Source organism: Trichogramma pretiosum, unplaced genomic scaffold (assembly GCF_000599845.2).
Source record: "Trichogramma pretiosum strain Unisexual culture from Peru unplaced genomic scaffold, Tpre_2.0 scaffold84, whole genome shotgun sequence".
NCBI lineage: Eukaryota > Metazoa > Arthropoda > Insecta > Hymenoptera > Trichogrammatidae > Trichogramma > Trichogramma pretiosum.
The window spans coordinates 518,564-530,925 of NW_019640790.1; the positions used below are offsets into that span (position 1 = coordinate 518,564).

Sequence of the window (12,362 nt, forward strand, 5' to 3'; positions counted from 1 at the left end):
ATTTTGTAGATTTCATGATTTAGTGATTATGATCAAATATCGTATCTTTTATATTCTCAATCTTGAAATGATTTATGATCAACTAAAAATTATTGATAAAATACTTTAGGATGTTAAAATATTTTAAATCTAAAAATTTTAAGTCAACCTCAAAACATCAGAGAATTGATCAAAAACACTAATTGATAAAAATCAGTTAAACCCAATATATATTAAAAATGCATATTTGAATCTCTTATTATATTCTAGATGGTATTTACGTGTAAAGATTGCAAATTAAAATAATAACTCAATAAGTAAAATTTGGATACCAAGTCGCTAGATTTTATAATAAAAACAAGTAGAATTGAAATTGTAGAGCTTATTTCATAATCAATCAAAAACTAATTAATTGAATACGGGAAAAAATGAAGCTGATCTAATCTTTAATTTTTTTAATACAATTGTGTGATCATTGAACCAGTTTTTTGGAATTAATAAAAGTAATCAACATTGATAAATAAAGTAGTTAATTGTCAGGAAAAATGGATTCATTGTCGAATTTAAGAATAAAAAATATTTTTATGGCAACATACATAAGGTTGGGTAGTGGAATAAAATATAAATCATAATTTTTATCGTGTATTCATGGGTGATGATAAAATCTGTCAACTTTATTGCCGCTCACATCAGAAAGATAAACTGATTGTCTCATTTTACTTATTGATCAGTTATAATCATTCAGGTAAATCTATCATACATTTCATAATTTAGCTAAAAAATTATTTATTTCTTCTTTCTCTAGTATTTATCTGTTATATTATATCTAATAGGTTGACATTTTGCAATAATAACATATTTTCATGTATATTTTATTAAATATTATTTATATAAACATAAAATCAACTTAATCCGTTGAAAACTAAATCAGAAAATAACAATAACAAAAATGACGATGTCGACGAAGGCGGTCAGCGTGGATAGATTTTGCAACAATAAAGACAGTTCTTTCACGATTATTTTCATAAATCTACGTTCGGTGGTTAATTTTTATAAAAGCTGCATTAAAAAATAAATAATGTAGCCTTTGCACTTACAAAGTTAATATAATATTTTTACAAAACGAATTTCCACTTTTTGCAAGATGTATTAAAAAATTCACTGCCTTTGGATAAATATCTATATTCTTCGTCATTGGTAGAACATCATCGCCCAATAGGCACATAACAACACACGTCCAGCGTTTGTTCGTTTCAATCGTTTTACTTGGACGTAACACATTTGAAAATTAATTCTTTCATTTGCAACGTCGAAACGAATGGTTGTTTTTTTCTTATATTTAATATCTACAATACAAAATATGAATTCATATCTTTCATTCTCTCTTTTATATATCGAGTACATTATAGTTTACAGATGATAACGAAAAAATTTATGAATAATTATAGCGTAAACTAAACATATTTTATAGTTTAATATACGGAGTTTCTTGGAAGACTGATAAATAAAAAGGAGGCACTTGAACATGATGTTTTCCTTTTTTTTCGTTTGAGAGCAGACCTCGATCGAAAAATTGATTACTAACCTCAACATAATTTGTGTCATTTAATTTAGAATGTTGCGATTGATTAAAATTATGAATATTATAATTATATTGAACTAATATCAAATTCATATTACATTTTCAATTATGTTCGTGATAAAATAAAAATGTTAATATTGAGTAATAACAGACTTGACTTTTTTAATTTACTTTTCGTGATTCAGTGATAGAAATAATAAAAAAGTAAGCGCTGTTTTAAACATATTTGATTAATCAATTTTTTTCTTTTACCTACCAGTTTGAAAATATTTTTGATGCTGGATAAATTTAGCAAAAGTCAAATTAAAATCCATCAACCACACAATATCAATAACATTGACAGACTACGCTTATTACAATTAAATAGGAATATAGCTTGAACAATAAGAGCAGTAATATCAACAAACGCGCTCAAATTCTATTTGCAATTTTAATTCACTTGGAAAAAAATCATTGATTCAATACTCGTGTCAGCATTGCTGGCAGTGCGTATTATATTTTCAAACACACGAACATACCTAAAGATTTGAAGCTTGCAAGATTTTACTTGGATGATGATATAAATTAAAAAAAGAAAAAAATGTTAAGAAAATGCGCTTCACTGTTGGTTTGATTTTATTTTTTTCATTCAAGAACAAATTATATGAGTCATTCACAACTACGCGGTGGTGTTTTTCGTATCGGGTTACTATTTTTCGTTTCCTCGAAAAAAATACTGCATACAACTACTATTAATAATTCTTACAAAAAACAAACACAATTGGCTGTACTTGAAATTAATGTAGGACTCTTTTAAACGTTTCGTACACTATAAGAAGCATGAGCTCTCATTTATTGTCCAAAATGGGAACCAAATGTCGATTTGCGCAAGGTTCCTAGCAACCTTGGCTACGCGACGATATCCATGTCGGATGACGAATTAGAGGTCGTTGGCGTCAGGCTTCCCAGAGTATCCTCGTCGGTCAGTAGCGTATGATGGCAATGGGGTGGCGAGAGTGGCGCTACTAAATGCGGCGAGGACAACATTGGATCACCGGTGCCGTGTATTGGTCCATGGCGATCCTCGTCCATAAGTTCGTCGAACGCCCCTATGCCTAAATCGGGGGTTGAGGCATCTTCCGATATCAGATCAGGCAACTGCAAGTAACGAAAATCACATCAATTTTTTCGCTGTAGAACAAGATTTACTTAGTATGAGTGTGTATATGCGCAATAGTGACCCTTAAATACAATTATCTATATAAGATGCTAAGACGGAATAGTTTTACATAAGCGGAAACGTGGTGAGAAGTCTTGTGCGTGTAGATTGCATAAGAAAAGACACGGATATACGAAAATCCATACAATCGAACAAATTATTTGCCCTTTAATAAAATGAAATACTAAAGTCATTCGACTGTGTACATGTGCACGTAATACCGGCGCACATACACGTACGTAGAGCGTGGAGGAAATGGATAATCTTCTTCGTACACATACATAATCTTGTTATACGCGCATCTTCCGCTTGTAGTATGAGTGTTTGCAAAATTTCGCATTTTGCAATGAACAATTAAGATCAAGATCATTTAATTGTGCGCTCTATATGCCTGGCTGCTTCGGACGATTGGACTGCTAACGTTAGATAATTGTTGAAAGTATAACAAAATTAGGTTCTCTCTTATTCTAAAATCGGTACGACGCTATATAAAATAAATATTACTAAGTGAAATCGAAGTCTATTTGGTTTTTTTAAATTTGTAAATCAAAAATACTATCATGTGCCAATGAAAAAAAGTTATACAGGGGTTAAAAAACTTGAATTTTTATTGATACCATGGAGTAATCTCAGAGGTTATTAGACGGTGTTACGAGTTACGAAACAATTTACAAAGTGTAGAGCAGTTCTTGACAGTTAAATGAGATACATCGTCTGCCAGTGACAAGAAAGAAACGGACAACTATATATAAATCCACCAAGAACGACAATATTTTTCGTCGGAGTGGAATTTAATATTTTTTAAAGAGCCCAACAAAAGAAAAACAGAAAAGAAAATACAGCTGCTAAAACTGTGTGTGTGTGGCTTGAATACATTTCCGATTTTTCATTTGGATGAAGTTTGCTAATTCTGACGCTGTTTAATTTTTTAATCGCGTCCGTAAGAAACTTTTTCGAAAGGAGACACGCTCATTTGAGTGCCTGGCATAATAATTTGAGCCCTTATGTATTACGCGATAAATATTTGTTGTGCCATGCGTCCCGTCTCATGTTTATGTATTTTTTTAACGAAAATTCAACTAACATGCCTCTAATGTTTTTTTATTGGATGAAACTTAGGTAACCTTGTCAGACTGCAGCCCTTGTCGCGTGTTATTTTTATTCAAATTCCAGAAATACCATTTACAGCCAAGACTTTCGCGGTTATACTCGGAGAATGACTTGGCGATATTTTTCGTTAAACATCAACTTTTAAGAATTATCGTTGGCGATTTATCGCCGACATGGTGAGCGTAGCAAGACTCAGCAAACGCGTATACGTAAGTTGTATATTCGTCAAAAGTGCATTAGATAAAAAATTACATAATTGAGTTTCATTCTTTTTAATAAACGACTAGTGGCGATTCATATTTTCCGAACTAAAACAAGAAACCGCATAAACTTTTTTTATTTCAAACTGTGCGCGCTGTGTCTATACTCGTATGAGGTACACGAGCGCGAGTATACACGAATGAATTATCTCAAACGCATCCTTTTCCGCTATTCGTTGCATAAAATTTTTTCATTGAGATATCCAGATAACAATTCGAATTTCCGTTCCCAGACGTCGTAGTAAGTCGGGCTATCGTCGTAGCCTTGCCTCTGCCGTGTTCGCAAGGTCAGGCAAGAAAATATTGCAATAATATAAAAAAGAAGAAAAAAAAAGGAAAAAGAAATGAAAACATACGGACAACATTCGGGATGACATTATATGTCTTACCCGGTTGATGCTTGGGCAACGGTGATGATGATCCTGATGCCTGATGTCGCTCGCGCTGCTGCCTCTCATGTAGGATGAATTGATGAGGTTGCTGACCGACACCACGGATGGCGTGTATCCGTAATCCGTAACTGGTATACCGTGTGCCTTCGCTTGAAGCTCGAGCTCCTGCACGCGTAGCATCAGGCGTCGATTTTGAATCTCCAGTTGTTTGCTTTTGTTTTCCGACGCCTTCGCGCGCGACAGCTCACTCTTCAGCAGCTTTATGTACTCCACCGAGGATTTGAGAATTGTTCCTTTGTTTGGCCTTACGTCTCGGACAATCTCGTAAAATCTGCAAATAATTTTTGTAACGCTTACTTCAAAGTGACTCAATTTTGATACCAATACAAACTCATATACAGATCGAAATGTTTATCACTTTATTCCGATCGGATCTGATACTTTTTTAGATTAAATTTACTTTTATTTTTTTACTCTTCCTTTTTTTTTTAAATCGCAATCATTCGTGTAATGCGGACGCAAAAAATATACACACGTTTTTCATCTGCACATATTCTTACGAGTGAATCAACGTTGTGATACTTTCGACATAAATATCATGCATTCCATCAACCTGTTCGTCTGATTTACTTTACGTTTCGATAAAATTTTTTTAACCAATTGGATTTTTCTCGTTTTATTGCTGCAGCATATTTCCGAATATTTTTCTTAGAAATGTAAAATGTAAATAAAAACTTTTCTTTTTCGGACACACTATACGCATATCGTTATTATCCTAATTAGAGAATGCGCTGAAAAAAGACGAAACTCATAAGCATGGACGCAATCGTTTTGAAATATGTATAATAGGCACCTACATAGCGAGTCGATCAAGCAGCTTGCGGTCTAGTTGGCTAGGTAAATTATTTATTTTTACAAAGTCTTTCCATGTACGCTCGCTGTTTACAACGCTAGGCAAACTTTAGGCTCTGCATGTGCTCAGACTTTTCGGATGTATACATAACTGAATGTTTGAAAGCTCACGCGGGCGTTTATTCTTTGCATAGAAAACTTTAGAAGCTCCTTGGAAGTGCATATATATATACGTGCAGTCTATTAAGATTTACTTATCAAAAACGCTTTTCTTCCATCAGCTGTAGCTCGTTAACGTTATATATCCTCTCAGCGGTACAAACTTTTTTTAACGAGCCAAAGTTGTGAGAATAAAAAAAGAGAAAGAATAAATTAACCTATCTATACTCGATAAATTCGCTTCTCTTCGTCACTTTTGCTTCGATATATAATGTAAAATTCAAATTTTACCAGAGAGATGACAGTTATCTCTCGGTGGGAATCAAGCTTTCATCTCGCGTGAAGAAAAATGTATTTATTCATCGAGGGCCATGCAGCAGTAGTAGCGGCAGCAGTTCCTTTTTTTCCCCTCGCTTTTCCATCCTACAACTCATTCTCTTTCGCGAGCGTCGCGCATAGGGCGCTCGCGCGTCGAGATTTACGAGGCGAACATCGCGTGGATCCCAGAAAAGACGTGAAACGATATCGCTTGCGGTGGCTTTGGCGTGTTACAAATTTGTTCCTGTCGATCGTTGGGAGATAAAAATTACTTCCTCGCTTCCTACTGCAGCCTCATTTTTTGTGGCTTTTTTTCTGTAATTATTACCGAGAAACTCGACCGTAAAATCTAGCTCGCGTACGTGTTCGAACGTAGGTGTTATAAATTTTGGGAGGGAAAAAATTGAAAAGCAAATCGATTCGGCAATTAATATGGAAATTAATGATCGCGATACAATGCGATATAAACAAGTACTCGAGCCTTTTTCTCGTCGTGCAAGCAGAAAGCAGGCTCGAGAGAAGCAGCACTGCGACGAGTCTTTTCTCCAGCTGAAAACATACGTTATTTTTGCGCTTTGAATACGTACACACACTCGCTCTTGCAGTCGCTTTACTTATTATTATTATTTTTATAGCGCGGAATTCTCGTAATAAAATCCCGGTAACACTGCGGAATATTCGAGTTTTTACCTTGGCTAGAGATATAGAGCCTTTTAACACCCCCGCGAGCTTCGGGCGTGTGCGCGCGCGTATGCACCAAGAGAAGGGGATAGAAATTCCATTGGAAAGGATCGAATGTGATTCGAAGCGTGAAATGAAACTGCTTTTCTTATTTACATTTTATTGGCATTTATATCATCTTGGGAGCGGCATTTATAATGCTGGATACGCGTATTAGTCGCTCGATATTACAGCTGAGTGGATATATGAAATATATAGGATGGATATATGCCAAAGGTATTTTGTCAACACAGCCATCGAAACGAAGGGTAAAAGAAGCTACCAGCAGCAAAGTTAACAAAAGACGCCACCGCGATCTGACGCTTATAAACACAGGTAAACCGATAAATCCCAATTGGAAACTTTGCGATCTAAACCGACTCGAAGTTGTTGTAACTTGGCTGACTCCCTGTCTTCATGAATTATATATGTAAGTGTGGCTCTGCGTGCGCGTGTGTGTATGTGCGCCTAAGCTTGTCATCGACCAGTCGTAAAGTTCGTGTTCTCGGCGCACAGGAGTCGTTTACACGTGTATATTCCGTAGTGCACACAATCGAATTCGACAAGTGATTGATCGATCGATTCGAATTATACGTGCTGCGCTACATGTAGCTGAGTTAAATTTCGCTGCGAGATTCCTACTCGAGATACGGGCCGACAATTAATCGACTCTGAGATTTCGCCGATTTTGAGGAAATAAATGTATAATTTAGTCGTCGCGTGGGCGCAGCAAAAGTTTATCTATAGCGAGTAGTGATTGTAGAGTGTGATTGTTTTGTTGACCCGGCCATAACTAAAAAATGCGTCGAGCGACGACATCTACATGCGCGACGTCGGTTTCAAATTTTCACCGGTAGAGCAGTCTACTTATACGGGACGTTGACAAATGAATTAGATAGTGGGCGCGTGCGATTGATAAATTGTCTCTTATACGTCGTGGCATAGTTGCTTATGTATAATCGACCGTGCACTATTATTACTTTTATCATTATGTATAAATGTTTTTTTTTTCTTTTAAGTTACGAAAATAAAAAATACTATTGTTACCCTTGGAACAAATAATGGAGCTTAACATAAAAATGCGTAATTGCTGTCGGTGCATAGTGTCTACTGTATGAACATTTGTAAAAATTAACAAAGAAAGAAATTGGCATGCAACCGATCTATGTAAGTGCTTTTCGAAATGTGAATTGGTGTTAATTGTTTTCTTTCGAGAAAAATATGTCACGTATGTTATGAGAAGAAGATACTCAATCATAATATAATGCAGTACATATTTTTAACGTCCCATCCGGATTTATAATATACTTTTAATTATACATATTTATATAGATGAATGCATTGCTCCCGGCGAATTTTTTGTCTATGTTTCATGCGATTGCTAAAATTCTTTGCTTCAAACAATACTATTACGGTATACAAAATAGTGATTTCAAATCGTAATTTTTTTATCGATAGATTTCTTTTTTGTTCATTAAGTTTTTTCCAATAACAATTGGTAACCTTCGCAGTCATTGCATTTCAACGCCGAATTTTTTTATGCGTGTGTTTTTAATAATAAAGAATGAATGAATAAGAGAGAAAGAGTGAGCAAAAGAAACGATTGTAATAATTATGTTCAATGCATCAAGTACTTCTTTTGAATGTGCAAAATGCAAGTAGTTTTGTCCTTCTATTTTGCTGAACGTCGAAGATACAATATAATGATTTACGCTGTAAAGTTATTCGAAGAAAAGAGAAAATGAAATAGGAACCTATAGATACTATAAACTTTAAATAAATGTTCAAGTTTCTTTTTTCAGAAGACTTTCTAATTATTCATTATCCCAATTATCCTATTTATTATTTTATATCTGATATTTTACTTACGGATCATTGGTTTTAGGCAAAAGAGTTCCGAGTTCTTTGATTCTGTCATTGATGTTGAACCTTCGCCTTCGTTCAACTGAAACAAAAAATAAATATAAACGTTAGATGACACTTCACGAACGTCGTATCAAAGTTTTACATTTTAAAAAAGCAAATCATAATTTTAGGCAAATGCGTTGACAATGAGTCGATATTACACACAATAACATTGTTAAGTGTGACGCCAGGTAGTCCTTGAAATTTAATTAGCCTGTCAACAGGCTTTGAACTACAGTGAAAAAAAGGCAGAAAATAACATTACATAAAACAGAAACAACGTTTTCTACGCTGCAGCATAGCTCTCAGAATGAAATACAATGGAGTACACGAGATAAAGAAGAAAAAAAAGAGGAGCGATCGTCGTCGTCGTCGTCGTCGTCGTCGAGAAAAATTGACGCGAAAAAAAGCGAATGTCACTTGCAGCGCAGCGCCGCTTTAAGTACGCGAACTTTTATACAGATCACCTTGACGTGTGTTATTATAGATCGTTAAAAGAGGCTTTCCATTAAATACATATATGTTACTAGCTCGGGCGGAAAATCCGCTGAAACAAGCTCATTTTCCGACACTCGATGTGTGTATGATCGCTTGTATACAAATCAATTGTACCGTAGGCAGCCTCATCGCATTTATTTAGGTATCATCACCACGTTTTCCTTTTTACTTTTTTGAAACTTGCACTTTATTAGCTTTCATAGTCATCGCACCTCTCCATCAATCTCCTTCCTCACATCTTATGTACATTATCTCAGAAGACTATGGCCGAGGTAGAAAAAAAAAGAAAAATTCGTTCGATGCGAAAAAAAATCCCAAAGAAAAGTGATGAAACAAGCTTCGTTCGCATCTTGCATAGGTTCTCATGCACACGTACATCTATATATTTACGGAAAATCTCTGGGATGCGATACGCATACGCGCAGCTACGAATAAATCGAAAATGTGCTTGCGAGCGCCATGCACCTGAGCTATTATTATGCGTGCAGCTCGTGTGTATGTGTGCGAGTGTGCACAATATCACGACGCGCGCGGGATGAGATTTACAACTCTTGGCAGCGATAAAGTCGTTCGTCACGCAGCCATGTACCGTATATTATATATATATATATTTGCATCTATACATTCTCAAGACATAACGCTATATAAAACTCGCCAGCTGTAAACATATGATTCCTTTTTTCTTCTACTTTATTATTGATAAAATATATTGCTCCGATACTACTGTTGCTATACAAATCTGTTTCGTAAATCTTCTAAAACGATAAGTGAAGCAATTAATTATTATTTTTACTAAACTAAAAAATTCCTGTCTTATCTGAGCTGTAGTTTCAAAAGAACTTGATCGTAGAAATAAAGCCCAAATTTGATTTGTCGTCGACGCGTTTAGAAATTCGCGTCGTTTGCTATTTCACTGGCTGCATCAAAAAGTTACGTATAATATAGTTAACACGATTCAAGGCACAGAAACTGCTCCGAAGGAAAGAAATTTTTCCGACTTTGATAATTTAAGCAAACTCAATGGCAGTCTTGAAAACTTATCAAAGATCTCTTTTTCTTTCTCTCTGCAAGACAACAATACTCAGTCGCGAGACAACAAGAGTTCCAAGTTGTCATTAAACACGTGAGCTTATTGGCCTCTACGGGCTACTTCAAACTTTTTTATCCTTTTTGCCGGTGCAGACCTCGATACTACTATACTCGCTTGAAAAAAAGTCAAGTCCTTTTCTTCCGTTTTTTTTCTTTCGTCACATTGAAAATTCAAAGTCGATACTTTTACTTTAATATAAATTCGTTTGACTTACAAATTATCCGTTATTCAACAAAAGCTTGATATTGTTATGTTACAGAGGAAAAAAGTTATGTAAATGATGAACGAGAGGAAGAGAAAGAAAAAAAGACAGTAGCTTGGGTCGACCAAATTGAAGAGCAAATCAGAACGAACGTACGGTGCTGAACGCAGTTAGTAGCATGAAAATCAAAATCCTACGTCGTTAGAGGGGCTCTGCATACATGAAAGTGTGTGTGCCCAGCGTTCTCCGTGTGTCCAGGGTGAATTTTAATGTCATCCCTTCGGACGCGTGACACGAATGACAACTTGAGTTACAAGCATGTGCGTGTTGAGGTATGAGTGTATAGTATATTATATCTATGTATACACAGATAAGAAAGCCACGTGTTCGTTTTTTCTGGTATTCACACCGAGATGTGTATATCCTAGACGACAATTGAAAAAAATCTCACCTTTATGAATTCATCTTGTGCAACTTTTGCTATTTACGGATGTTAAAAATAATATTAAAAAATGTATATAAGTACGGCAGCACCGGCAATAAAGAAGCTACGCTGGGTATATAATGCACGTGGATGAACTATGGGCATGATGGGAAAGAGAAGCGAGAGAAACAGCAACAAAATAAAGTTTGTAATTTCACCGAAACATCTGTGCTTCCTCTTCCTGACACTTCTTGTTCTCTCTCCCGACTCGTGCTTTGCAATATCGCCGCGTCGCTTCGACGCTACCTAGATATACAGGACATACATACAAACGCGACAGCGCACCGTATAATACTGTTGTGTATATCGTTACGTATTCGCCGTTCGTCATATTTTTGCAATTATTTTTCATTTCCTCCATTTTTTCCAATATTTTCACTTATGATGCTTATCTTTTGAAGAAAAACAAAATAAGACGCGAACCTTTTCCTCGCTACAGACACCCATACTCTTACGATATATATGAAATGAAAAATATACACACACTTGCATCTATTGTATAAAACGACCTCAATGTTTTATTCATTCGCTTTCATTGAATATTCAGTACCATATTGGAATGTTACATTATTCCCTTACCTAGGCGTCGTTGTCCCGAAAAAAGTAAAATCTCGCAATTCTAACACCACACACAGAAGCCTCAGTAATGCTTGCCTCCTTTGCTAAGCACGTACTTCTTTCTTTTTTTCGCAGCTAAAGAAAGGAAGGGTAGAAAGAACAGTCGCGCGCACATATAACAGCGAGAACGAGAGAGGGAGAAAAAGGATATTGGCCAGTGAAAATACGTGCTTGTGGTGGTCTGCCGCAACGACACAGAATGCAACGACGCGCGACCAAAATCTCTCTTCAACGATTTTCGCACCACCTGCATTGGTGTGAGCGCAGCAGCAGCAGCAGCAGTAGTACCAGCAGAGGTTACAATATGTATATATATCTATGTGTATATACGTGACTCGATTGCTTGAACGCCAAAAATGAAAGTTCGAAGGCGATGAGGGCGGCCGTGGTATGCTTTCTTTATGCATTTTTGTCGCAGTTCGTCGCGGAGAATTCATCGTGAGGTACGTATAAAACATAGTTTGTAACGTCTTTTTGTTTTTCTTTCCATACACAAGTTATGAGGGAACATTATGCAGTCGTATAAAGCACGAAATAACGATTTTGATACAATTAAAAATTAAGCTATTCGAGGAGTAAACTTCCTCGATTTGCTGCAATCTTGAAGATCCTTGACCAGCCCATATATATTCACCTCTTTTACTATATTTCGACTAAGTTTTAAGAAATGATAAACTAAAGAAGAAAAAGGCTCAGAGCGTACATACACATACATAGGCTACACGGGTTCACTCTTAACATATACGTTCACGTGGTGTGCCAGAGAAAGAAAGAAAAAGCTGGTTGTAACCACGATTTCGTTTCATTTATCCCATCATCCACTTCCTTTTCGCCCGTGAATCACCACTCGCGCACACTCCCAGCGTTACCCTTTTCTTCGTCGTCGTTTGTTCTCTGCTGCTTGTACTTTAAAACTGTATGTAGCATTCGCGAGAAATAAAGAGAGAGAGAGAGAGAGAGAGAGAGAGAGAGAGAGAGAGAGAGAGAAATACATC

General features: G+C 35.9%; 1 protein-coding gene across 4 annotated transcripts in view; it reads right to left on the minus strand.

The window, feature by feature from the left end:
- Positions 1-1,765: 1,765 nt before the first annotated feature.
- The window catches only part of LOC106657998 (transcription factor E3), a 48,621-nt gene continuing 38,024 nt past the window's right edge, over positions 1,766-12,362 (minus strand). For 3 of the 4 annotated variants that reach the window (XM_014379759.2, XM_014379757.2, XM_023463056.1), the window contains 3 exons: positions 8,440-8,515; positions 4,486-4,852; positions 1,766-2,698 (listed from right to left, as the gene is read on the minus strand). In XM_014379759.2, the coding sequence (XP_014235245.1) occupies positions 2,450-2,698; positions 4,486-4,852; positions 8,440-8,515 (692 nt within the window). In that variant the 3' untranslated portion in view covers positions 1,766-2,449. The remainder of the gene's footprint in view (positions 2,699-4,485; positions 4,853-8,439; positions 8,516-12,362) is intronic. The other variant, XM_014379758.2, reaches the window with a different exon arrangement.